The following is a 24,786-nucleotide window of genomic DNA, read 5'->3' as shown; positions in this document are numbered from 1 at the left end:
GCGTCCCATAAACGACGGCCCATTTTGTTGTGTGCTTTTGGATATATATACATATATATATATATATGTATATATATATATATCTTGTATGGATCGAGGAAATAACATAATGCAAAAAAAGACAAATCATTGCATAAATGTTTTTTTGGATAACCCATCTATGAAAGTCCAAATTAATCTCGGGATGGGAAAGGAAGAAACCAGGTAAATACTTTTTTTCTAATTTGAGACCTAAATTCGGGACAGATTTTGTTAATCCGTATTAACAGAAAAACAAAAAAAGAAAATTGCATCTAAAGGGCTTTACATGATCTTTTTTTTTTTTGTTAACTGGACTTTTTATAGTATCTTACATAAATCGATAATAAATACGAATCCAAACTATATAACAATTAGATTAAAAATAGAGATTTTATTAATTAAATTAAGAAGAAGATTCCCATAAAAGATCTTGACGAAGAAGGGAGAGAGAGGTTATTCTTTGTAAAGCTCGTGAACTTTTTCTCTCTCTCTCTCTCTTGTCCTAACGTTGTAGTGACAGACAAGAAAACCACTGTTTTTCGTTCGTTTCCACTCATTTGGTTCACGAGAGCTCCTCTCTCCTCTCTTCTTGGGCCAATCTGTCAAAACATTTCCCATTTTGTCGGTCTAAAATATTGTATTTAATTCGATTTCGTCTCTATAACCAATTAAATTCCAATAGAGATACAAATATGGAGAGTGAGAGCATTTGGCCTTATTCGCAACTTTGGCTAGGCTTAAATGCCTCCATGCAGCTCACATTAATGATGAAAGGGTGGATGTATGCATGCATGCATGTCTGATGGTTTCCAATTATTGCTAAATGCTCCATTTGAGGCTCACAATGATGAAATGTGGATGTACGAAAGCTATGCACAATAATATATTACCCGTATTTTTTAACCGAATATGTTTGATATTTCTAAAATCTAAAAAAATCAAAACAAAATCGAATATAAAAATAAAAAATTAGCTCAAAATTTATTTATAAGTAAATATTTTTACATTAAAAAAAAACCCGAATCGAATCGATTATAGTCTTTTCTAAAATTCGAAAAACAAAACAAAAAATAACCAAATCAAATGTCACGTTTCAAAAATCTACATGAATGAGAAAAGAATGAAGATTATGAAACCTGTGGTTTTTATTTTTTTACTTGTGCCATATACCAAACGTACTTACAACACTGTTGATCTCTCTCTCTCTCTCTCTCTCTAACGGAATTCTATTTCAGTCGCCGAAAAGAATGAACTTTATACAGAGGACAATTCATTTAAGGCCGAGCAATTCTGATGATTCCTCTCCCTGCTCATCAATGGTGTGAAGTAGCCAATACATCTCCTAACCTCTGTTTCCATGGACGCATCTGGCAATTCTCCTGAAAGATCCCGCCTTCACCCGAAGCTCACACTACCCTGTATAACCCATTTGTCATCTTCCAGTCCGACGAGCTGGATCAGTTACTCGTGAAAATCCTCGTATGGCGATGATCCACTAGAAGAACCGCTATCAAATGCAGTCGCCTCTCTTGGAGATGACGGAAGTGATTCTCTCTGCTGTGAGGATGAACCTGTGATTAACAAAAAAATCAAAAACAAAACGTTCAGCCAAAATCAAAACAATACAAACCAAGAGTATGCGTCTACATGAAACAGAGTTTCCAACATATCTAGGAGTATGTTCCCTTTGTCCCAAAGACTTGAATAATCCAACTAAGCAACGAAGATTTTATATATGCATACAATTTCCTTCTAGTTACTGAAAGTGCTCTCTCAATGCATTAGTGAGTTCATCCTTGTGTGTGTGTGTTTGTATAGAAGGAATGGCTAAGCAGCCCCGGGCAATTCAAAATTGTCGGTAACATGTCTTAGAGCATGAAAAAAAGGAAGATATGCGAAAGGAATATGATCTTCGCTGACCTCTTTGAGTTCTTGGACGGAATTTCTTAGTATGTCGTCTGATGAGCCTCTTGGCTTTTGTTATGGTCAATTGTCGAGCAAAAGGAGAGGATTCCACATCGCTGTCACTCCATTCCCCATGGTAGTCATTCTCTGCTTCACCTCTCATAGTTCTCAAAACAAATTCTTTGGCCTTGCGCCTTTGAGTATTGAAGAGTCCTCTAATGGACGTAACAAACCCATCACCTGCTCCATCACTTTGGCGTTTAAACCATGTCACTGGATGTTGATCATGTTTCCCCGTTTGCTCGTTGTCGCTTAGATTGAAGTCGTTATCAGTAGACTCACGATGGTTCTGTGACTTGTCTTTGAATTTCTTCCCCTGCAAATCAGATTCCAAAAAAAAAAGGAAGAAAAAGCTTAAAGCTGTAGGCTCTCATTCCCTTGTAGTCCTAACACAATAATATAACTTAACCAAGCAGAGAGAATTACAATCTATGTCAAAACTTGTGAAATCAAGCAGATACTAAGTTATCTAGATGTTTGATCCATAACGTAAAAATAATATTCCAGATAGAAGTGGAATTAAATGGCAACCAAGAAATGAGAAGCAAGGATCCATAATGGTATCATTCCTGACCTGCATCCCGGTAACAGACTTCAACACTCCCCAAATTATGTGCTTCTTAACACGAGAAAAAAGTCTCCTCCAGGTCCCAGTGAACTCATCACGATGGAATGTATCCATCAGCAATTTGAGGTCATTTACAACAAACCTCGATCCCTCATACGTAACTAGAAGCTCCACCTTGGGATAAAAAACGATTTGAAGTGGTTAAAGCAAACCAGGAATTGCATTTCCCAATAGTGAAGCAGCTATGGATTTTTAGTGAACCAACCTGACTTATTTTGATGTCGTGAAATTCCATCATCTTTCGAGGCCTAGATTTCTTCTCCTCCTGTGATTTTCCAGCCTTCTTTTCTTCATGAGATGACCGGCCAGATTTGACAGATTTTGCATCTTTGAGCTTCTGCTTAGAGGGATCTTCCTGTTGTTCAACAGAAGATGCTATAGTAGAACAATGAACTTGCAGAACGAGTTCATTAGTTACGGATTCTGCCACTGCCACCGTATCTTCCCAAGTCCTATCAACAGAAGATGTTCTTCTCAACTCATGAGCTGAATTACCAGTGCTGGATCTCACGTTTAACGTATTTGATGTCTGCAGATACAATGTCAAATATAAAACCCAGATAAGGAGGGATGAACAATCCACGCCAATGGTCTGAAGCAAAGAGTAGAGAAAAATGCTTACTTGGGCATTGTCTGTGTTGGTTTGTGACAGAAGGGTCGCAGAGGAAGAGACGACTGCAGAACTCATTCTCGATGCTACCTCCACCTCCTTTGTGGAATGGCTTGTTGGTCCAGAGGATTCATGAACGGATGAGCCTTTTTTCACACGCTTTGAACCAGCAGTAGTCGAGATCTTCCACACTTCCTGCAAGATAAAACAAAATTTAAAACTCATTGGTATGAATTTTTAATTCTTCTTAATCAGGTCCTTTATCGTCATCATCATTATCATATACTTGAAGCTAACTCCGGACCTGTCGCCTTTGTGAATCCTGCTCTTCCTCCGGGAAGAAATACTCCCACATCATTCTGTACATTGTCTCTGTCAAATGGATCCTAAGAGGATAAATCTCCACCTGCATGGTAAAAGGTTGCAAGTAATAAATAAAACGCAAGACAACCTCAAACAAAATGATCTTATTCCAAAGGGGAGATAAAAAGAATCATTTAAGTATCACAGACTATTACTTTTGAACCAATACAACTTCCACAATTGCTTACACCGCAACTGCACACACCTTCTCAGTAAATCCTGAGTTTCCCAGAACTACTAACTAGTAACAAATCCTTCTATACAAAACTCATTCAGAAATATCACTTCAAGAAATGTGTTATTTGAATGAAGAATCCAAGAGTATAATGAAATTATTCTCCAAAAGGTCATAGGGATAAAATATTTGTTCCCCGAATAGCTGCAATTAGTAGCAATTTTCTTTGGCCAGTGAGGCTATTCTTTTCATATGCAGTTAGAGAAAGCCAGCTCAAGCTCAACAACAGAGTGCAGAGAGCAACCGGTGGAAACCATGGTCCAGTTCCAGTGTTCACAGAACCCTAGTTTGAAATCCAGTGATGTCTAATAAGAATATTAACTAGCACGACTAAGTCATGTCGTCTTAGCTTGGTAAGACATTGCATGACCTGACCAAGTTGATAAAGAAATTAAAGGAAAACGACACAATTTGAAAAATCTATTTTAAAGATAAAATAACAAAAGTTTAATTACGTGGAATTGCTCAAGAGGATAGTGCCCATCTTTTGGTGCTCCTTGCTTGGCATCAACGCGTAGCATTACCTTCCTGCAAATGAAATCGAGGATCAAGGTCTATAAAATATCACTTAATATAGCAATGATGGAAAGTTTCAATGGCATTAGTGTCCAGGCGCTCCTAAAACCTGGAACCGATAAACTGCTACCTAAAGATTAAGCATTAACTAGATACACACCACAATAGATTCAGATGGATACTCTTTCAATCATGAGATGATTATTTTTTAGTGACGTGCAATTCAGAGGAATTTTCAGAAAAAAATGATACTTCAGCAAGTAATAAGCCTCTGACAAAAGAATAAGACAAAAATATCGAGGGGATTTGAATCAACAAAACTACAGCATGGGAGTATATGACACCGGTTTAGGAGAGAACGAAGCCATATCAAGCCCTTCTGCAATCTGTATTGGTTGCTTAGTAGCATACTTATACCATGGCCTCTAAAATGTTCTTATCCAGTCCTTAAGAAGCAAGATTATGTGGAGTAATAACTATAGCTTTACATTTACTTTCACTCTTAAGCCACCACCATTAACTTTTTGGGTGCAACCAAGAAACAGTTAACACGGATCTTGATGCCTCGGAAGCCATGTGACATAAAAAACAATACAGGTAAGGTAAATATGCAGGAAGGATGACATACTTTCCCCATTCAGGTGGAGGATTCCATGCTGATAAAAGCATATCTGACTTTGCATTAGGCAGACAGTTCCTAACAACAAAATACTTGGTGGTGAATCGAGCAACACCGATGTCTTTGTAGTCCCGATCAAAGTCATATATCTGCACGTTTGAAATCACATAACAATTGTACATGATTTCTCCTTTAAAGCATTAAAAAAAAATCAGAATTTTAACTACATGTTAGGATCCGGATCCGGTGAAACAAAAAAGTGTTAAGATTCAATAGTTTGCTCATGATGGCAACAGTTAACATGTGCCGAACTAGTCGTGAATAGAAGATACAAACTTACCATGTCATTTATTTCAGCTTCAGCAAACGATTTACCATCAACAAGCATGCTCCAAACGACCTTATTGATTTGTAAAGATATGCACATCGCATATGACGGGCTTTTGTTCTTCTCTTTCTCCATCAATCGGAGCTGTGCAGCCTTCTGCAGAGCTTTTCTTAAAGATGCAGAAGCCGCCTTTCTAGACTTTTGTGCCTTCAAAAGCTCTTTCTGTAGTCCTTGCACCTATAACAGGCATAGCAAGAAGTACAACATCAACCTATGCGATAGATAGGAAATTATTTAACAAAATCACTCGTAAGGGTAGAAACGGAGGTCAGATAGGAACTAATGGTTAGGAGGGAACAAGAAATATAGAACCAATGCCAATTAACAAGTACAGAAAGTGACTATACTCTAAGCCCTCATCATCCCTATGGACTTGCATAGTTGCGTGCACACATTACAAATATGCAATAGGTGGAAGAAGAAATCAGAGAATCTAGAGACAATTTCACATCATCGAAGACATATAATTCTGATTTCTGCTCCCCTAATTTTCTTTGGAAGAGTGGTTAAAGGGGGGACAGAGGATACACACTTCTGCTCTCTAGTATAATCATGAGGTAGGATCAAAGTACTTCCTTTTGCAAATTGTAAGTCTTACCAGCATGGACCTTCCACCACTAATCATCCACAAGTTACCCTCTCTATCCATTTGTGGATCTTCGGAAGTATCAAAAGAATGGGATAATTTTCTAATATCATGGAGAAGCAGCTTTCGTTCCCGCTCTTTCTCTTCGAGGTTGATTTTTGCAAGTTCTACTTCTTCAACTCCATCTGGAACTACCTCATCAGCTTCTTCTCCAACATCTTCATCGTCTTCAGTCGGATACTGGAGACTACTTTTTCGAGGCCTGAATCATAAATAATTGTTTCAAGCAAGTCAACAGAAGGTGAAAGATAAAATGCCCTACATGTTCATGAAAAATCTACATCGACCCTTTTTTCATAAATGTTTAAATACTCACTTTGGAAGCCTTGCAAAGAGAAGATTTGTCAAAACATCCAACATAACCTGGAACTGCCGAGATGTCATCGTAGCAGTTATATTGTGCGAATTGAAAGTGAGCTCCTTTAACGGTTTCACCTGCAAGGCCACAAAAATGAATTAGGTTCATTTTCTGAAAGAAAAATAAATGAAATTTCATTATTGTAAACACAATGAGCTTTAAGACCAATTTATCCAGCAGGAAAAAATAAGTCCCAGACTCAACTAATATTACAGACATCTTTTATCTTTTCGATGCTCCCTCTTTTAACTTTATAGGCTTCTATTATCGGTTCAAAGCTCAGCTCAGAACAGTTCGAGAACTACAGACAACTGAGATATAGCTACCCATCAGTAAAAGTCAAGTGAGAGACTACAAATTATGCTACAGCCAGTATGGAAAAAGCATTACCTTCAAATCTGGGGTTCCACCTTTGTGCCTAGTATATCGAAAATACATATCGCAAGGCATGAAGACCCTCTCAAGTAGAGCCCCAGTGCGTTTCACTTTTGGAGAGTTTCTGCGAATTTTCGGGAGCCACTGTAGCCCAGCACCTGGATCAACATCAGTTGGAGCAACATGAGCTTGCACATGCTCTAACATTACTGAAAATTCCATTCGAGTCCATGTCATTTCAGGACTACTTTCTGGAATCTTGACACTTCCAGTACCAAGTGCCTGTTCAATCACCTCAACACCAACGCGCAGAACAGAGTGGAATGATCGTGCCAGAACACGGCCACTAACAGCAGCAAGCAGAAAACGGCCCTGATAATCATCAAAATGCAAGATTATCACTCAGTCAATATCCTCAATTTTACATCACAGAAAGTAAATTGCATTTTATGGTTCTAACAATATTGATCAGATTGCTTATGTGCATGCCTCGAGAGGTTTGACTGATAGAAAGGAAAGGCAAACTTCACTAGTCAAAACCCAAGTACTACAGTTGCTAAAAGAAGGTAACCATGTTGATTGTGGTTTCCATGCCTTACGTGCACGCCTTTTCACTTACATTAGCTTCTTCTGAGTGTAGATTAAACTGCGGCTCAATAACATTCACCATGAAATGACGAGTCCCTTCTTCCTCAGAATCACTTTTACCTGGTCAGAGAGCCAGGTCAAAAGTTAATAGAAACAGATGATGCTTTTGAGGAAGAGAGAAGATGTTCATTGCCGCTTGCCTTAATGCTTAAATTGTTCCAAAACTCAGTCAGATCAAGAACGTTTCATTTCTTTGAGAAAGAATAGGATATATCCGAAAAACTGCCATTTTCATTGTTAATTCAAGACATACCAACTATGTCAGATGAGTTCTCCATTTTCATTGAATGCGATGGTGATGATAGTGGTCCGGCTGTCTCAATATGCTGAGAAGTAGAGTTCTCTCCAACACCTGCAGAAGGTCTCGACGTTTCCTCTTTATGCATTTCTGATCCAGATTCTTTTTGGTTTTCTTCATGTACCTTCCTCTGTGTATACTGACGAGAGGGAGAAGGCTTAGGAGGTTCAAAAGCCTTTGATATTCCACCAACAAAGGACCAAACAGCATCCCTATTCTCTAAGGTCCACAAGAGTTTGAGGCCATAAACGAAAACCCTCTGACAGTTGTCAGCTATGACTACATTGTAACCATCATCATCACTAGGATCTGATCGTGTATGTTCATCACTCTCACTTCCATTCTCAAACTCAGACCTCACATACGTCATTTCAAGATTCCTCCTTCCAGCCTCTTGCCAGGCCAATAATCTTTCAGGATCAGCTTTGGGGGCCTGCCTCCTGATAGTAAAATAATCTGATGAGAGTAGAAACCCTTCATCTCGATGCTTCTCATCCCTCTTATGGTTGCCCTTTCCAGAGGGTACTCTGTCCATTAAAGCACCATGAGAGTTTTTCCTCAAAAATTGAATTGTTGTGGTGACATGAGGGCTTTCATCTTTATTGATAAAAGCCTTAGGAATGTGAAGGTCAAGGCCCTGATATACAAGGTCAAGAGCATCACGCTTGCATTCAAATGTATACTTTTGCTTCCCCCGACTATAACACAATTCATATTTTAGCTTTGTCATATTAAAAGTCAGTCCTTTGGCAGGGTCATCAAAATCCAAAGGCATGTACTTTACCAGGGAAGGTGTTGCATCAACGCGGAGCATAAATTCTGTCATCACCTTATCTAGAGATAAGTTTCCAGATCTGGCAACTCTTGGGATGCCAAATCGGGGCCATCGAGAGAAGGACCGCAACTTGTGAGGAGGATAATAATTCATGCCCCAAAACTTCATTATCCATGCCAAATCATGAGCTCCAAGATTCATTGTTGGTGATGAAAAAGATAAATTCTCAGGCTTGTCTTCTGGACCATAGGCAGTTATACCCTCTAACGGATTGATAGCACCAGAAGAAGATTGGTGAGATTTTTCAGGTCTAAGTGAGAAATTCCACCGAAGTGAAAGTGATGTAGACCTGAAAGGATCAAAGACCTTCTCACGAGGCTTCCCTTCAGTTGGAAGTGCGTAGAGATAATGATTCAATGAATTCCCAGACTCACATTCCCAGTCCATTGTAACTTCAAGATTAAACACTGGGGCTTCAATGAACGCAGTTCCAGATGTGACGGCTGGAATCTTTAAAGCGTGCCTACTAATCAAACTTTCCAGACTGCTCAATAATATCTTGAAGTCCTTAGCAGAGACAAAGACACGGCCATCAGACTGCTGAAGTTCCATAGGACCAGAGACAATTTGAAGCTTATCATCACTCTCATATGGATCAGTGGTAGCAAGAATTGTCCACTTTGATTCAGAAAAAAATAAAGTGATATTTCCATGAATGTAGTTTCTCATATCATCCCACCATGGTAAGCTTCTTTCCTTTTTGGCAGCTTGGGGGGCACCTGGATGCCTATGACTGAGATTAGCTCTACGGAGTGCAACGGTGAAAGCATAACTAATATCCGCAAAAGCTGGTTCATATCCAACTCCAAAAGAAATTTCTCCTTGTTGAAAGAATATGCGCAGATCTGAGTATGTCTTCATTGGTGGAGTAGTGCCACTAGCTGAGCGGAACATTCGCACTTTTCTCCATCTGCCTATGAAGACATCTTGTGAGATTTGGGGCTGAAAACATGTCGCCTAATTTCAGATTAAAAAAAAAAAGATGTAAAGTAGTCAATAAATCAGTTGAGTGATATCAGGCCAGAAAAGGTACACACACATAGAGAGAGAGATTATCAATCTTTTGTTCAGCCACTGGCAGAGGCTAGTGGGCTGAGACAATATCCATTAATTTCAGGACTTCAGGGAGATGATTTTTACTCTCTCGAATTTAAACCCTAAGAATATAAAATTACTTTCGAATTAACCACATCTAAGAATATGAGATTCTTTGGGAAAGCAAATTCATTGAGAAAATAAACAGCACTTCTATGTAAACAATGAATTGAACTTCCATCAAAAGGAACGGTAAATATTATTCCCTGAATCTGTCCTGCAAATACGCAGACACAAATTGAGAAAAGAAGCATTTTTTCCACAAAAGATAAGCTGCTTCTATTTCATGCTTTGTAACAAAGGTGACAAGCATGAACAAGATAACACTGATCGGTCAGGAAAGTAAAAAGTAAAAGAACTTTATAAATAGCATGAGGAAGTCTAACTAGAAGAAACGTTACCTGCTGAGCCAACACTATACGACCTTCGCATTTACCAGAAATACCAGAGAGAAGAGGGAAATTGTAATTTCTTATTTGAACAACCAAACTTCCAGTATTCAAGTCAACATTGCTTCCATATAATCGAGAAAAAGGTATCTCATTTTCTCGACAAATGGGATCAAGCTTCTTCAAGACTTCCAGCATACCAGCTTCACCACCATCAATTCTCGTCAAGCTTAAGTCAAAATCAGTAGCACAAACAGAAAAAACAGAAGTTCTAGCAGCACTAGGCTTAAAACCCGCCTGAAATCCCTCACTACAGGCACCTGAACCCTCTGAGGGGACTAAACACTGACATGCCTGATAATACGACTGAAAAGACCCTTTGTAGATCTGTTCTTTCAGCTTGTCGATAGCAAAAGGATCTTCAACATCAATTTCAGAACCATCAAAAAAGATCTTTCTTCCAGCGGCAGAATCATTTGTCCCAGCACCTTTAAGGGACTGTTCTGCTTTGACAATTGATTCTTCAAGAAATTTCAACCTGACAGCTAACTCGCAGGCTTCTCTCTTCATTAGCTGATAATGCTCATCCAGCCAACCCTGAATTGGTTCTTCCTCAATATCTGCAGTCAACTTGCGTATGCAAAATCTTATACGGCCAAATTTCGTATTAGATTTTTTTGACTTTGAGCTTTCTTTCTTCAAAGGAGAAAAAATCTTATTTTTGGCTGCAGTTATGAGTTTCAAGCCTCGCAACAACTCTTCAATTGAATCATCTATTGCACGCAACTGTAATCTGTATGGCATGCAAACATGCACATCAAGTCCTTGTACTACCCAATCCCAAGGGCCACTTGCCAAAACCGGTACTGCATTAGACAAATTCGAAGACGCAGTAGGAATCCTTGATATTTGCATCCTGGTACTCTTAAATACTCTAGATCCATTGAAGCCAAGCATAAGCCCTTCAAGAAGCACCCCTATATATGCGTTCTCTGAGAAAATTGATTGGACCTGAAGTTCAGCTTCAACCCCATCTCCTACTTCGGCAGATATAATCAGTGTTTCCACATCAATAGCAAACATAGATTCCTTTTTCTTGTGCTTATCAGCAGAACTGGACTGAGATAACCCTTCTCTCTGTTCACTATCTCGCACAGTAGAGATATCTTTTATATGCTCATTTCCACATTCTTTAAGCTTCTGCGCATATACTAGAGATCGCAACCGCAAAATGAGTTCATACAAAGAGAGATGTGCATCAGGTTCCCACCTCAATGTAATCTCAGTGGCACTAAAGAGAGAGCAAACAGCAATTTCCTTAAGACCACCAGTTCGACGTACAAGCTTTGCATTCTGAATATCAAACAATGTGATCTTTGAACAAGGCTTATGTTCCTCCAGATATTCCTGGTAGATGGATCTTGCTCTTTCAAGTTCCATTTGGGTCGACTGTTTTTCCTTGTTCATGCAAAAGCTAAAATGTAATATTTCAAGAGAGACTGAGTACTTCAACCTTTTACATTCTCCAGAAGCAATAGAAAAAATGCTTGCAGTACGTGGTGTACCATCAGCCAAAGAACTAAATACCACTCGGCCACCTTGTGATCCATAATTGACAGACTTAGGATCTTCGATTATCGTATTGTCTAAACCTGTATCATCAGAGAAATTTATGGAGCAGCGTTCCAGGTTAAGTTTCATAAGTCGAGTTCCTTTACCAGAAGCTTTGGATATATGCACTCCCCCAGTCGTAACTGTCTGTCTAGTAGCAACAGATAAACTTTTCAAGAGCCCTTTAAAAGACATGGCATTTATTATGAGTGATTCAACACGTTTGAAGGAAAAATGAATTCCCATTCCAGTCACGTCAACTGAGAGAACTAATTTACTCTTGCAACCAACTTCATCAGATGATGTTCTCTCTCTCCTGCCCCAATCCAAGCTAACCTTTGCCACATGCATCAAAGAACCAGAATTTGGTTCTATCCTGAAAAGGGTCTCCTTGAAGCATTCTTGGTACTCATCCGCCAAGTGCAAATTTAGTTCACCAAGTTCTATGTGTATGGCTGTGCCCATATTAGAAATATTGTTTGCAAACACATGTGATGACTGAGAGCAAAACTGCAGATGGAAAGGAAGGAAGAATTAAATGTATATCAATCAAACAACACAATGTAAGGAGAATCAAGCGTGCCTGGACGCATGATATGAACCAGAATTTTTATCACAGAAAATACAATATATCTTGTGGCTAAGCAATAATTCAGTTACCCATATGAAGTTTAAAGCTCCTCAATTTATGTTGTCGCAAAATCTAGTGCAGAGAATAATAAATGGGATGCAGGTCAGATAACTTGGAATAATGTAAGCAACAAAAATATACACTGATTCCACTTAAAACTTTTTTACAGTTCATGCACATATGCGAATGTGCATATGTGCATTATCCCAACAAAGTTTTAGCTTTGAACTTTCAGAGCTACTGCAAATATATAAAGGAAAGCATGCACTCCTCACTAGATATTAACAAAGGCGTCCTTCAAAATCAAGTGCTCGATATAAAGGAAAGCATGCACAGAGGAAGCCACTAATTTTCCTCACATTCAGCAGCATAACCAGACATCCAATGGCAAGAGTTATTAATAAATAATAACTGGCAAGTGGAAAGGAAACTCAATTCCAAACCCCCCTGTCTTAGCACTTCAACAGACAAAAATCCCATTCAACCACAGTCATGAGAGTCAAACATAAAGTGAGCGGGCTACTTACATGATACACAGGTAGATTGTCAATACCATATAGCACAACAGTCATCTCAGGGGCTGAAACAGTGCTAGTCCACATAATAGCTTTCAAATCGGTAGATTTCGATTTCTCAAGAGTGGAAGATCCATCCTGAAGCACTAGTTTTTTCTTTCTCGAGAAATGAAGGCGCAACCATGGCTCTAATCTAGTAATGAAGAGATTGCATTGGGTACCTCCCAGCTTAATATCAACTTCAGCTCTAACAGGCGATATTGGCTGAACAAGGAAATCAACAACATGATAAGTACCACCACAAAATTAATAAGGCTTATCCACTTCAACAACAACTGACCCATTCTAATGCTGTACACAAGAAAGAAATGCAAATCTACATAATGAAAGAGAACGACATGAACACAAACTCAAGTATATCGCCATACTGCATCCTACAGTAATTCCAGCATCAGTAACAGTATTTCTTTTCTTTTACAGAAATCAGTATCAGAAATTTAACTCAGACATATGATAAGCTTGCTCTTTCAGTGGATGCTGATATATCTCTTTCGAGGGAATTAAACCCGCAGTAATGAACAAAGGATGAAAGCACAGAGGTAAAGAAAGAATGTGAATCCAATATCCAACCCAACTTCAGTCATCAACACACAGATGCAACATCAGAATATGGAGAAAGCATCAAAGGAAAGAACCTTGACAAACAGAAAGTTAAAAGGGCAGTCCTACCTGAATTGGTATGTAGATAAAGGATACAACATCAACTTTCATAATCTCTAAAATTGAGGAGCCAGATTCTCTAAAAAGCTGCATAATGAAGAGGGAGGAAGAGAGAGATTGCAATTGTCAGCACAAAGAAAATAAGTAAAGGATGAGATCTTAATATCAAATTTCTTAAAGATCTTCAATAACATAACCATACATGAATCTCGCTGAATTCCATCTGAACATCAAGGCGGGTACTCTCCCCCGTGTCTTCAAACGACCTTGATTTAACGCTTTTCAATTCAATGCCTGTGATGTTATTCTCGATAAGAAGATCATGTTCTCGGTTCACATATCTGATATCCAGTTTTGGTAAACCAAAAGAAACCTGCTAAGTATAACTGATTGTCAGTAGGCTTTGGATGACTTAAGTAGGTCTCCCATCAATGCTTCACACTTACACATTACATAAACCACGGAAAGCCTCAAAGCCAAATGCTGACTTGAAATAAGTTTCTTAAGCATATAACTCATTAGTCTCTAGTCTAAGAGTTAAACACCATATAGCTAACCAAGGAATTTGGAGCTGCTCCCTTGGTTGTAAAATGCGCAGGGCGCATGGAGAAAGTTAATTAAGTTTACATCTTTCACTCTGTATAATTATATTTTCTCACATATTCATAATAATTATATCAAAAGATGTAGCATCAAAGAAAGCGCATTATGGTGTCTGGGCTAGAAAGAAATATGGGGACATTGTGAAGTTGTACCATGGAACACCAAAGTCATATTTACCAGCTTACCTTTTCGGGGAAAGATGCAGAATACTTTGCAAGTGTTACAAGCAGCTGCTGTTGTTTACGAGGTTTGTTGACGACTTCTTCTGAATGAACAGAAGTTGATGACCTCTTGCTTTTAGAAAATGAATCTTCATCAAGATTCAATATTGCATCTCCAGAGATAATTTCTACATTACGTATAATAATACCTGCTTGTCTGCATTCAGGGAAAGCAACAAAAAGAAAAACGAGCAGTAAGCAAAACATAGTATAACATCCAAATCTTTTTGCCACAACATATAAAAGTAATTGATTAACTGAGATTTGTGCTTCACACTCACAGGCCAAGTTTCCACAAAATGCAAAAAGAAAATTAGCCATTGAAAATTTTATATAAAACTAGCAACAATTGGAAAAATACCTATCATGACCAAATTCAGAAGAAAGAGAAAATTCTTCGCAGAAGAAAAAGGCAGAGGATCTCTCTAGTGCACTAGAAGATGCTTGCAGAGCAGAACATCTACCATTGCTTAAGTTTGAGGAATGATCAGAAATAATGTTTGATTCACATAAGTGAACCAGAATAGGTAGTAACTGCAGCTTAACATATAGATTTGGCTTTGTCCCACCATCCTTAGATATATCCAATTTGAGCTCCTTGACTTCTATCATCGCCTTTGGGCCCTGCGGTACTTCACGAAGGTTGTTAGATGTCGGTTTCAACATTTTTTCTATAAACAAATGCATGAGATGCCTAGTCTGATCAAATAAATAAATATTGCACATGTTGACAAAAAAATGCACATAAAGTCTGATCAAAGGTCAACCTTGATGGAAATGATATATACTCTATGCTTCAAAACTTTTGAAAAACACAAGGTGACCCATGGAAGAAATTGTAGATATATTACACAGAAAATTTTTCCTTCTTATTATTAATTAATGGCATTGAGTAGGAAGTTAGAAAATTCATCCTATCTAAGACATTAGGTTGTCCTCAAGCTTACAGTCTTAACAGGGTTTTCTTCCAACATAAAGAGTACAAAGGATTCAAATGCCATTAATCTCTGAACATAACACAGGTTGTTTTCTCAACAACAAAAACATGCATTCAGCTTAAATTCTCTAGCAAACATGAGCATGAAATGATCAAGTTTCCATTCGATTATTTAAGCAGTAATAAGATAGCACAATGGTAGCTTAACAATTTAAATAGAATGGAAAAAACTTAGAGACCGAAATTGACAAATTAGCACCACCAGCAAACATACTATATTTCTAGTAAAGTAATTTTTGAACTTAAGGCAGCAACAAGATTCAGAAAAGACAAATATCTAAAATCATCCTTACAATCTTTCCCCTTAGAATGTTGATCTGTTACCCTAATCCGAACTAGCAAGGCCCAAGTTATCAGCTATTGAGGTCAAACTAGTAAAAAAAGATCATGTACCTTCACAACCATCTCTGTCACTGATACTGATAAAAACCTCGCAATGTTAGCGACAACCATCCATTTTCCTCTGCCTGAAGTACGTGGTTTCCGACTTTTCGTTTTATGTGAACTTCCGCTTGAATTTGAGGACCTCATCACGATTTCAAGATCACATATTAAAACTTGCACTTTCGGGTCTCTAGAAAGAAAACCGACGCCTAGTTTAACCAAGGACTGGCGTAAGCTTAATTTAATTTCCCCAGCAGACACCGACTCAATGGCACCCTGAAACACACTCGAGTCAAAACAGATTATAGTTTCCAGTTTCAAAGCAAATTGGTCATCTTGAACACTTTAGCCAAGAATAAATTTCATATAAAAACATATCCATGCACCAAAAAAGATTTGCTATTACCGCAGTACCAGCAGATTTTCTACATAGTCTTCCAAATACAAAGAATCAATAATGGTAAAACGGAAAAACGAAATTTGTAACATCGAACACTAATGATTTCACATCAGCATTATTCCCTAGCTACAACAAAATTACTTAAAAGTTTTTATTCCTTGACTAGGCTTTGCCAGTGGAACCCTACAGAGTCAAACCATCATCTTTATACCCACAAAAGTAAACAGAGTAAACTTGGAATATAATTATAGAGCCATGAGAATGTCAATAAGTGAGAGAATAGGGCATGCTGCATAGGACAGCCAACAAGATTAAGGTACCATAACAATATACTTTCAATTGAAAAGACACATCATGATGAAGGTATGAAACGAAAATATGCAACTTGTCTCAAATGAGACAACAAATGTAAAAGGTGAACACCATGGGAACAACTTTGGCTTGATAATTTACCCAACAGCCAAAAGAAAACGTTAGCAAATTCTGCAGGCCATTATAATACAAACCTTTTTAAACTTCACCACTACATCCCTTAGGCATTTCCAACCACCAACCCGAAACCCTACGGATGCTCCAAGAACTCGGCTAAGAATCCAGGCAAACAACCTAGAACAAAGTCTGGAGAAAACATCAAGACATCATCAGCTAGGTTCTTGTTACCTTATCAAATTGATTCACAAGAACACAAAGAACAAGGAATAATAAATATTTAAGAGTCGTATCATTTAAACCAAAAAGGGTCATTTGTTAGGACACTTTCAACAAAAGAACAAAAGCAATCATAAGAAGTACAGGGAAAGTATGTCCACCAAAAATGAGGAAGTTGACCAACCAAAGTCCTTTACAATTTAGCTATATTCTCTGAGACCAAAATGGTTAGCAGATCCTTTAACATCAAGCAAACCTTTAAAAGGCCTATAATGAAAACACACGATGCAAATTCCACACTCTTTGGTCGAAATAAACTTAGAAGAATTCAACAAAACCTGTAAGACCACGGGCAGAGATAGTATAAAAAATCCCATTTCACATGCTACACAAGCGGTAAAATTTCCTACTTACGGCCATGGATCCTACAATTTCCATTCTACAACTGAGATGAAGCCAGCCGTATTGAGCTGTCCTAACACGAGACAACCCAGTAGCACCACCACAGTTTGGGAAAAAAAATCGCTTCAATAAAACTAGACGCGATGAGAGATACACATGGCAATGCAAATATTTAGGAAATCAACGGTACGCACGACAAGCAGTGCCAGATGCAAAACGCTGAACAAGAAAGAGAGCGTGAATACAAAGTAATCAGCTATTCCAAATGGTATAGCAGTATAGTTCCCAGATGTAAACGATAAAACAGAAGGTTAAGAAAAAGTGGATCCAAGAGAAAGGAAACCCTATTGAACTCGCTTCGTTGATAGGACAAGGATTAAACTCAAAATTCGTAACAAGTATCATAGGTAATCAACTGCAAAAATGCAAAAAAAGAAAAGGTAGAAAAAATGGAGGAGGACTCACATGAAGACCATCCACAAAGTGATGGAAGCAATCAAGAACCCGAAGAAGAATTTCGCAGGCGAAGCCGCCATTTCCACGACAACTCCGCCGAGAAAACCGCTTCTGGTTCGCTTAATCAGAAAGATTATCCGCCGGCGACACTGAAGCAGGCCACAATTCCCGAGCAGAACACCATTTCTGAGAGAAAAACAAACCCTAATCGATCAAAAACCAGCGAAATTCCGAGGAGCTGGTGAGATTTTAGAAGTGCCCAGAACAAGATCCGATCCGCGAGGTTTATGAAGTGTGATGATCGCGGGGGGGAGAGAGAGACTGTTGATTTTGGCCGGTCTGATGGGATGACGACCATGTGTGACCGAGGAGGGATCAGGTCAGATGAGGCGTACCATAAGGTCGGTGTGAGTGCGTTCGGCGCGTGAGATGCACTTGTTGAGGGGAGTAAATTACCACAGTGTCCCTTGGGAATCGTATCAGAGAGCATTAAAAAAAATTCATGACTTTTGCTGCCAAAGTCAACTATGTTTCCATTCGTCAAAATTATTCGAATTTTTAATTAACGAATGAGATTACTTAAAATTAATTTAAGATTTTTTTCAATTAATAATGATTACATTGGATACTCTAACAGTTATCACTTTATAGTGTTGCTTTAATGGCCCATGCTCCTATGTGATAGCCAAATAGGGTTATTACTTTCATATATTGTTTTTTTAAAATTAGAATGCCAAATAAATAAAAATATAATCAAAATACATTAAAAAACGACTTGTTCATTGGTTGTGTTTCGGTTTGAAAAGTTAGTTCTGAACCGATCTAAATTGTAATAGAATCAAACCGAAAAGAATTGAATGACACTCGGTTATAATTTGATATAATTTTTTTGTATAACTAAATAGAGCAACGTGGAACCAAATATGATAAAATACCAAATTGAATTTGAAAAGTTAGTTCATGTAATTTTACGGCAATGCGTCTGACATCAGATGCGGAATCGAATTTTTTGAAAGAAAAAAAGTTTGTTTTGGCAAAAATATTTTGGAAACAAATTCGGACCAGGTTCGGATTTTTTTCACTTTGAAAGAAATGAATTCCGGATATATTTATATATTATTCGTTGTATTCAATTTTTATAAAAAAAAATAGATATTCCAAATTCTCACGTTCACACAATAATTAAATAATAAATGATAATCTTAAAAGATCAATTAGTTTTAATTGGCATCTTATATCCGAACTTGAGTTATTCATCATATCATTATGGTACAGTATGATTGGGTATCCGAATTTCATTATCCGTGAGATAATATTCGGTTATACGCATAAACCGGATTCGAACATTCAAATTCATTTTGACCAAATTTCCACACATGTATACATACAAAATCAATCAAATACATATTTATATTCAAAAACCATCTAAAATTCATTTCAAATCTATTGATATTCAAACGAACATTAAATGATAAGATTAATAGTAAGAGGACAAAATCTAGGGTAAAACTGTAAATTAACTATTACTCTCGTAAGTCGTACGTATAGACAAAATCCGTAAGTTTGTCCATTGTGTGATTCTTGACCATATACACGGCATATGTATACATATACATGGCACATGTATAATGTATACATATGCATGAGTCATGACTCTATACGGATCCTGCAAGCCAGATTTAGAAGAAGGGAGGGCCTTCGAGACGGAGATAGTCATACATGATTCCCTGGAAGGGACCATTGCACCTCGGCTGTTTCAGGAATATTGTGTTGTCACCCTGCAGGAGCATGCTTCCAGGAATGCTCACTGAGTAGAGCATGTAAACTCCATGGATCCCGTGCCTCGCGATCGCGTTGTCTCTCCCCACGAGACCCGTCGTGAACAGAGGACGAGCCGCTTCCCCATCGTTGACCCGAACCTGAGACGGCCAACCAAAGCCAGCAAGAAAGAAGCGGGCATGAGAAAATGGCCTCGAGCTCGAGCTCGATCTCGATCTCGATCTCTCCATGGAATGGTGAAGGCATCCTTTTTTTTTACCTGCAGCTCTGCAAGTGTTGCGGAAGCTATGGCGACTCGAAGTTTGTAAACGGCATTTCCATCGACGTTTTCGAGTTTGAACCGAATCTGCCACGTCGTTCCTTCATGTGCGTCTCCTTTCTTTCTGAAGTAAGTGCAATCAGTAGTATGAGAACTACGAGAAGACCGGAAATTTCTTTAGGCTGATAGCTCGTTCGAACGGATTTTTACCTGGGAACTTGAGCGAAGAACCAATCTTTGCGATAATCGCTAACGCCCACGGTGTAAATCAGGTCTGTCTCCGGATACAACTCGGTGTATCTTCTCCACAAACCGTATTGCCTGAACCTGCAAAAAACTAGAGTTATAAAATATAATTCATCGAAACTGAGGGTTCCTATCGAAGATTTTCCCGCGTTTAAGGAGTCCCAGGGATCCTGAAGGTGATCCGATTTATGTTCTTATTGCTTAATGGGAATGCTTCTTATCCAGGACAAATATATCATATATCTGAAGTACCTTTTTTTTCATTTTCAGACCAAAAAGATACAGCAAACCTGTCTGGATGGTTGACAAAAAGCTTGTTGATCCTTTGTCTATTGTCTGCAACAGCCATATAACGAAACCTGCAAAAATAAAACAAAAAGGCAGATTTTTTTTTTCCTTGATTGCATTGATGGGCAATCACATCTGCTGAAGTTTTCTCCATTCACGGATCTCTTTCGGGCAAAAACAAAGAGAAATTAGTGGGAAAGGTTGACACTACTACTTGTCTTTTCTGAGCTTAAACGCGATTCTTGTTTCCCCGAGTTCAAACCCAGGCCACTCCTTGAGGTGTTCATAGATTGCATAAGTGTAAAATCCCGAAGATCCACGAAGCATTATAAACCTGCGAGAGAAAGAGCATTATGTCCATATCCAGTCTACTTCCATTTCTCAGTGAAGTGAAGGAAAGAAAGGCATTTACATATAAGTTGAGATAGACCTTTTATCAATATTCAGGGGAATGTACTTGCCCTCAAGGGACGGATCCCATGGCCTTAGAAACGAAATCTCAACTTGTTCTTGAGTTTCGATTATAACCCTGAAATCCACCCCACTGATGCTGCATAAAAACCAAGGACCAAGCCACCGATTAGATCATAAACCATACGCTGTTTCTTGTATTTTTTGTAAGATTGTTTCATGACCTAGAGGAACAAAAATAACACGGTGAAAAAGAATAACCTTATCTTTTTACAACCGAAGCTTTGTAATTCAGGGCATAAAAACAAACCGATGAACCAAAACAGAATGCCGATTTCCCACAAGGTAGGCCCATCTCTTGGAGGTTCATACACAATCTCACCCATTTCAATCTTACAACCTGCGTGATATGTACAAATGAACATCACGTACATGGAAGTGAAGTTATAAGTTTGACACAGTGAATAGATACCAAAAGGTACCTGAAGTTACAGAAACTATAGAGTCATTCCGATAGTCTCCTATGAATCCGGGGACCCATGCATATAGGTTATACTCGCCCAGGCGAACGTCTGCAATGGAGAAAAAGCCGCTGTCTTCGGCTACTGTCCAGAACTGGTAGCCCTGTTAGGACATTTCAAAGACATTTAGAACAGTTAGTGGAGGATGGATTGCATTCTTCACTAAGCTTCAAAGGTTCTGTAAATTATCCAACTAAAGAACACAGGAAAGGGAATAATTAAAAAAAGAAGATATGATTTGTACAAAAAACCAGACCTTGCATTCCATTTGCCAAGAACCAGCATCACCAGGTGAAGCCAAGCCCACATAAGCACCTCCTGCTGATACACAGTCATTGCATGCATACCTAAACAAAGATTATAAAGAGAATATACTGTGATTAACTGGAATGTCTGAAAGAAAGAAAGAAAGAAAGAAAAAGAGAAAGACTGAACAGAACTAATGCACAGCAAGCAACTTCCTAGACTATTGGGTTTTGTAACTTTGCGCTTTTGTTTCTTGTCGGTTTATCTTTGAGTTTGGGCTGGGAAGTTAGTAAATAAACGGATCTAGGGTTCGTATTGTTTGGATCCCACATCGTTGTTTTCGTAACCATCCCCTAGGCGGCTCTCCTGTGTAAAAGGAGAGTCTTGTACTAGAATAGAGCATTTGTTCATATAAGGATAATGAAGCAGTCTCGTTCATGGATCCTGGGACAAAAAGATGCCAAAAAAAGAAAGAGAACAATTCCAGGAGCTAGCAAATATTTCGGGTACCTGTCTCGGATAAGTAGTCTACCACAGACAACGCCCCGTTCTTCAGACTTGGGATAATCCTCGGACGCTACAAAGCTGTAAGGCCAACTTTCAACTTCGGTCATCATCTGCAGGTTCAATCATAAAAATCAACAGCAAGGATGGATCTTCTTTAAATTCCACATTGCTTGAATAATAATAATAAAGGTAGTTCCTTTCTCTTCCAACCTTTATCCTGGCATCTTCCCATAAGCAGGATGGGTCATCTCCATTAGCAGAAGAGTTGAGGTAAATGAAAACTGGACCATAGACCTTCTTCCATGGCTCACCCCTTTCAAAGCGTGGCATCATATATTTTCCAGCATAATGTGTACTGTGAAATACCTGAAACCATAAAAACCGAAGAGGGGAAACAACCCGTGAAATCCAAGATCAAGATTACCACTATCGAAATTCTTCGTGGAAACTACTAACTGCATCGGATTGAAATACTTACTGCTAGAGTTGTTGGGCCGACGTGCGAGGTGAGGTTTTGTTTCAGTGGACCGCCCGAACGGAACTCGTTACTAGGCGTTATTTGCCAGAATCCTACATGTGGATCAAAGCATACCCATCCATGAACTCTCAGATCCTTATTCTCACATGAGTATTGGTACTTGTCATCTACCTGACACCCGGAAAAAAAAATGAAAACTAAAAATCACAAAACAACTCTACTGACTCGATGAATAGTATAGAATATACTTTTGAATGACGGCGAATCATTTGCAATCAAATTCACAGAGAACGAGATAACGCGTACTTCGCCTTGTAGCTGAGGATCACAGGGAGAGACGAGCAGGGAAGCTTCTTGATAATCTAGAGTTTGACATCTTCCCTTGCATAAATCATCTGGTAAAGGCATGATCCTTTGTCTATTGTCTGCAACAGCCATATAACGAAACCTGCAAAAATAAAACAAAAAGGCAGATTTTTTTTTTCCTTGATTGCATTGATGGGCAATCACATCTGCTGAAGTTTTCTCCATTCACGGATCTCTTTCGGGCAAAAACAAAGAGAAATTAGTGGGAAAGGTTGACACTACTACTTGTCTTTTCTGAGCTTAAACGCGATTCTTGTTTCCCCGAGTTCAAACCCAGGCCACTCCTTGAGGTGTTCATAGATTGCATAAGTGTAAAATCCCGAAGATCCACGAAGCATTATAAACCTGCGAGAGAAAGAGCATTATGTCCATATCCAGTCTACTTCCATTTCTCAGTGAAGTGAAGGAAAGAAAGGCATTTACATATAAGTTGAGATAGACCTTTTATCAATATTCAGGGGAATGTACTTGCCCTCAAGGGACGGATCCCATGGCCTTAGAAACGAAATCTCAACTTGTTCTTGAGTTTCGATTATAACCCTGAAATCCACCCCACTGATGCTGCATAAAAACCAAGGACCAAGCCACCGATTAGATCATAAACCATACGCTGTTTCTTGTATTTTTTGTAAGATTGTTTCATGACCTAGAGGAACAAAAATAACACGGTGAAAAAGAATAACCTTATCTTTTTACAACCGAAGCTTTGTAATTCAGGGCATAAAAACAAACCGATGAACCAAAACAAAAAAAAATATATATGAGAGGGCATACACATCAAATATCCCCTTGCCTCCAGGTTCATTCCAGTGTAGGTCCCAGTACCTATACATACAGTCCACATAATTCAGCGATGATCCTCAAAACGGATGAAACATTGAAAAGAAAGAATATTTTTTCCCATATATGATTATGCTGTAATGAATATCTATGATAACCCAGAAGGAGAAATATCGTCCGACATACCCTCTATTAGTTTCCTTGTTACGAACTTCGAGCACATTATCCATACCATCATATTTTATGCCGGTTATGATGCCCCCGGGCTTCGATAACGTGACTTGCAGTATTCCATTATCCATCACAACCTGCGCATTACTTCCATCTTCAACGAAACACACTAGGACACAAAGATGAGGACCTTTATATGTATACCAAGAAAGCAGCATTACATATCGGTCATGGATATGCAACCGGACAGCTTGAGGAGGCATATTGAATCCCTTTTTATGTTTAGGATGCAATCCAGCACGATCACCACCTTGATCCTGGGTATGTGTACCTACCACAAACAGAGGAAGGGGAATGAGTACTCTCTCTTTGCAGCAATCAATTTGGCTTTTGGGGAAAGAGCAATTTGCTTCTTCTCCACTTAATGAACCTTTGGCCACTCAAAACATGAATCCACATAACCAAGAGACCAATTTCACATGTCAATGAAGCTTCTTTCTTGTCAATGGCCAAACACAGAACCTTTCAAATAAAGATGGAACCTTTCAGTTGATGAACGTACCAAATTGGCAATGATCATGGGAAATAAAACAGCAAATATCGTACCGAGTCTGTATTATTCAACACTTTAATCGGAACTTGATTACTTGTGTAAATTCTTCCCCTTTCTCTTTCAGAATATTTCAACAAAGAGAGAAACCCATTTGAACAAAATCTTACTAAATCTCCAAATGAAGGTGGAAATATTTGATCATAACACAAGAAGCTGGACCCAATTTGATTCTCTCCCTCGCTGGGCTGTGATAATCTTTGTTTAACGAGAAATCGAAAGCAATTTGAAAGAAAAAAACTTTAAAGCATTCAAGTAGTTGAAAAATAAAATGAAGCTTTTTGGATCATGAAGTAGGCCACAAGTGACGAAAATTAAAGATTACCAGATAAGCAATGGTTAATCACTCGAAGACCCAACTAAATTTCCCCAAAGCAAATCACTGAACCAGTAATTGTTTCTGAGTCTGGAACCTGGAAACAACGAGAGAGAGAGAGAGAGAGAGAGAGAGAGAGAGGGAGAGGACATACAGTGACGGGCGGCGGATGAAGAGCGTTTGCGGTTACGGAAACAGTACAAGATCCGATTCGCCAGTTCCCTCATCCTT

The 24,786-nt window shown here is 38.6% G+C and overlaps 2 protein-coding genes across 2 annotated transcripts; both read right to left on the bottom strand.

Moving 5' to 3' along the window:
* Positions 1-1,127: 1,127 nt before the first annotated feature.
* LOC104823692 (protein SABRE) lies at positions 1,128-17,914 on the bottom strand. Its single transcript, XM_010555374.2, has 23 exons — positions 17,587-17,914; positions 16,578-16,689; positions 15,681-15,947; positions 14,652-14,914; positions 14,255-14,447; positions 13,669-13,839; positions 13,476-13,553; positions 12,759-13,010; positions 10,002-12,110; positions 7,626-9,462; positions 7,344-7,432; positions 6,740-7,096; positions 6,308-6,426; positions 5,944-6,193; positions 5,298-5,522; positions 4,967-5,106; positions 4,278-4,350; positions 3,529-3,630; positions 3,237-3,419; positions 2,820-3,143; positions 2,561-2,728; positions 1,942-2,302; positions 1,128-1,592 (listed from the first exon to the last, which is right to left on the bottom strand). The coding sequence occupies exons 1-23, from the start codon at positions 17,655-17,657 to the stop codon at positions 1,483-1,485; spliced, it is 7,854 nt and encodes a 2,617-aa protein (XP_010553676.1). The 5' UTR covers positions 17,658-17,914; the 3' UTR covers positions 1,128-1,482.
* A 1,162-nt stretch (positions 17,915-19,076) lies between these two features.
* On the bottom strand, positions 19,077-24,780 carry LOC104824556. Its single transcript, XM_019203649.1, has 19 exons — positions 24,710-24,780; positions 23,851-23,960; positions 23,645-23,766; positions 23,453-23,503; positions 23,120-23,239; positions 22,904-23,023; positions 22,619-22,760; positions 22,313-22,483; positions 22,045-22,200; positions 21,838-21,944; positions 21,338-21,428; positions 21,043-21,184; positions 20,871-20,960; positions 20,580-20,733; positions 20,364-20,483; positions 20,152-20,220; positions 19,826-19,942; positions 19,616-19,739; positions 19,077-19,496 (listed from the first exon to the last, which is right to left on the bottom strand). The coding sequence occupies exons 2-19, from the start codon at positions 23,890-23,892 to the stop codon at positions 19,257-19,259; spliced, it is 2,178 nt and encodes a 725-aa protein (XP_019059194.1). The 5' UTR covers positions 23,893-23,960; positions 24,710-24,780; the 3' UTR covers positions 19,077-19,256.
* Between the last annotated feature and the right edge of the window lie 6 nt (positions 24,781-24,786).

This window comes from Tarenaya hassleriana, unplaced genomic scaffold (assembly GCF_000463585.1).
Source record: "Tarenaya hassleriana unplaced genomic scaffold, ASM46358v1 Cleome4, whole genome shotgun sequence".
Taxonomy (NCBI): Eukaryota; Viridiplantae; Streptophyta; class Magnoliopsida; order Brassicales; family Cleomaceae; genus Tarenaya; species Tarenaya hassleriana.
Note: the sequence above shows the minus strand (reverse complement) of the source record. Positions and strands in the feature narration are given on the sequence as shown.

Coding starts and splice junctions, on each gene's coding strand:
- LOC104823692 (XM_010555374.2), bottom strand. CDS start 17,657: ATGGCGGCTTCGCCTGCGAAATTCTTCTTCGGGTTCTTGATTGCTTCC. Junction 7,433..7,625: donor GAACTCATCTGACATAGTTG/GTATGTCTTGAA, acceptor CTCTCTGACCAG/GTAAAAGTGATTCTGAGGAA. Junction 3,420..3,528: donor AGGATTCACAAAGGCGACAG/GTCCGGAGTTAG, acceptor TTTATCTTGCAG/GAAGTGTGGAAGATCTCGAC.
- LOC104824556 (XM_019203649.1), bottom strand. CDS start 23,892: ATGCCTCCTCAAGCTGTCCGGTTGCATATCCATGACCGATAT. Junction 22,201..22,312: donor TCGGCCCAACAACTCTAGCA/GTAAGTATTTCA, acceptor TTATGGTTTCAG/GTATTTCACAGTACACATTA. Junction 21,185..21,337: donor CTTGGCAAATGGAATGCAAG/GTCTGGTTTTTT, acceptor ATGTCCTAACAG/GGCTACCAGTTCTGGACAGT.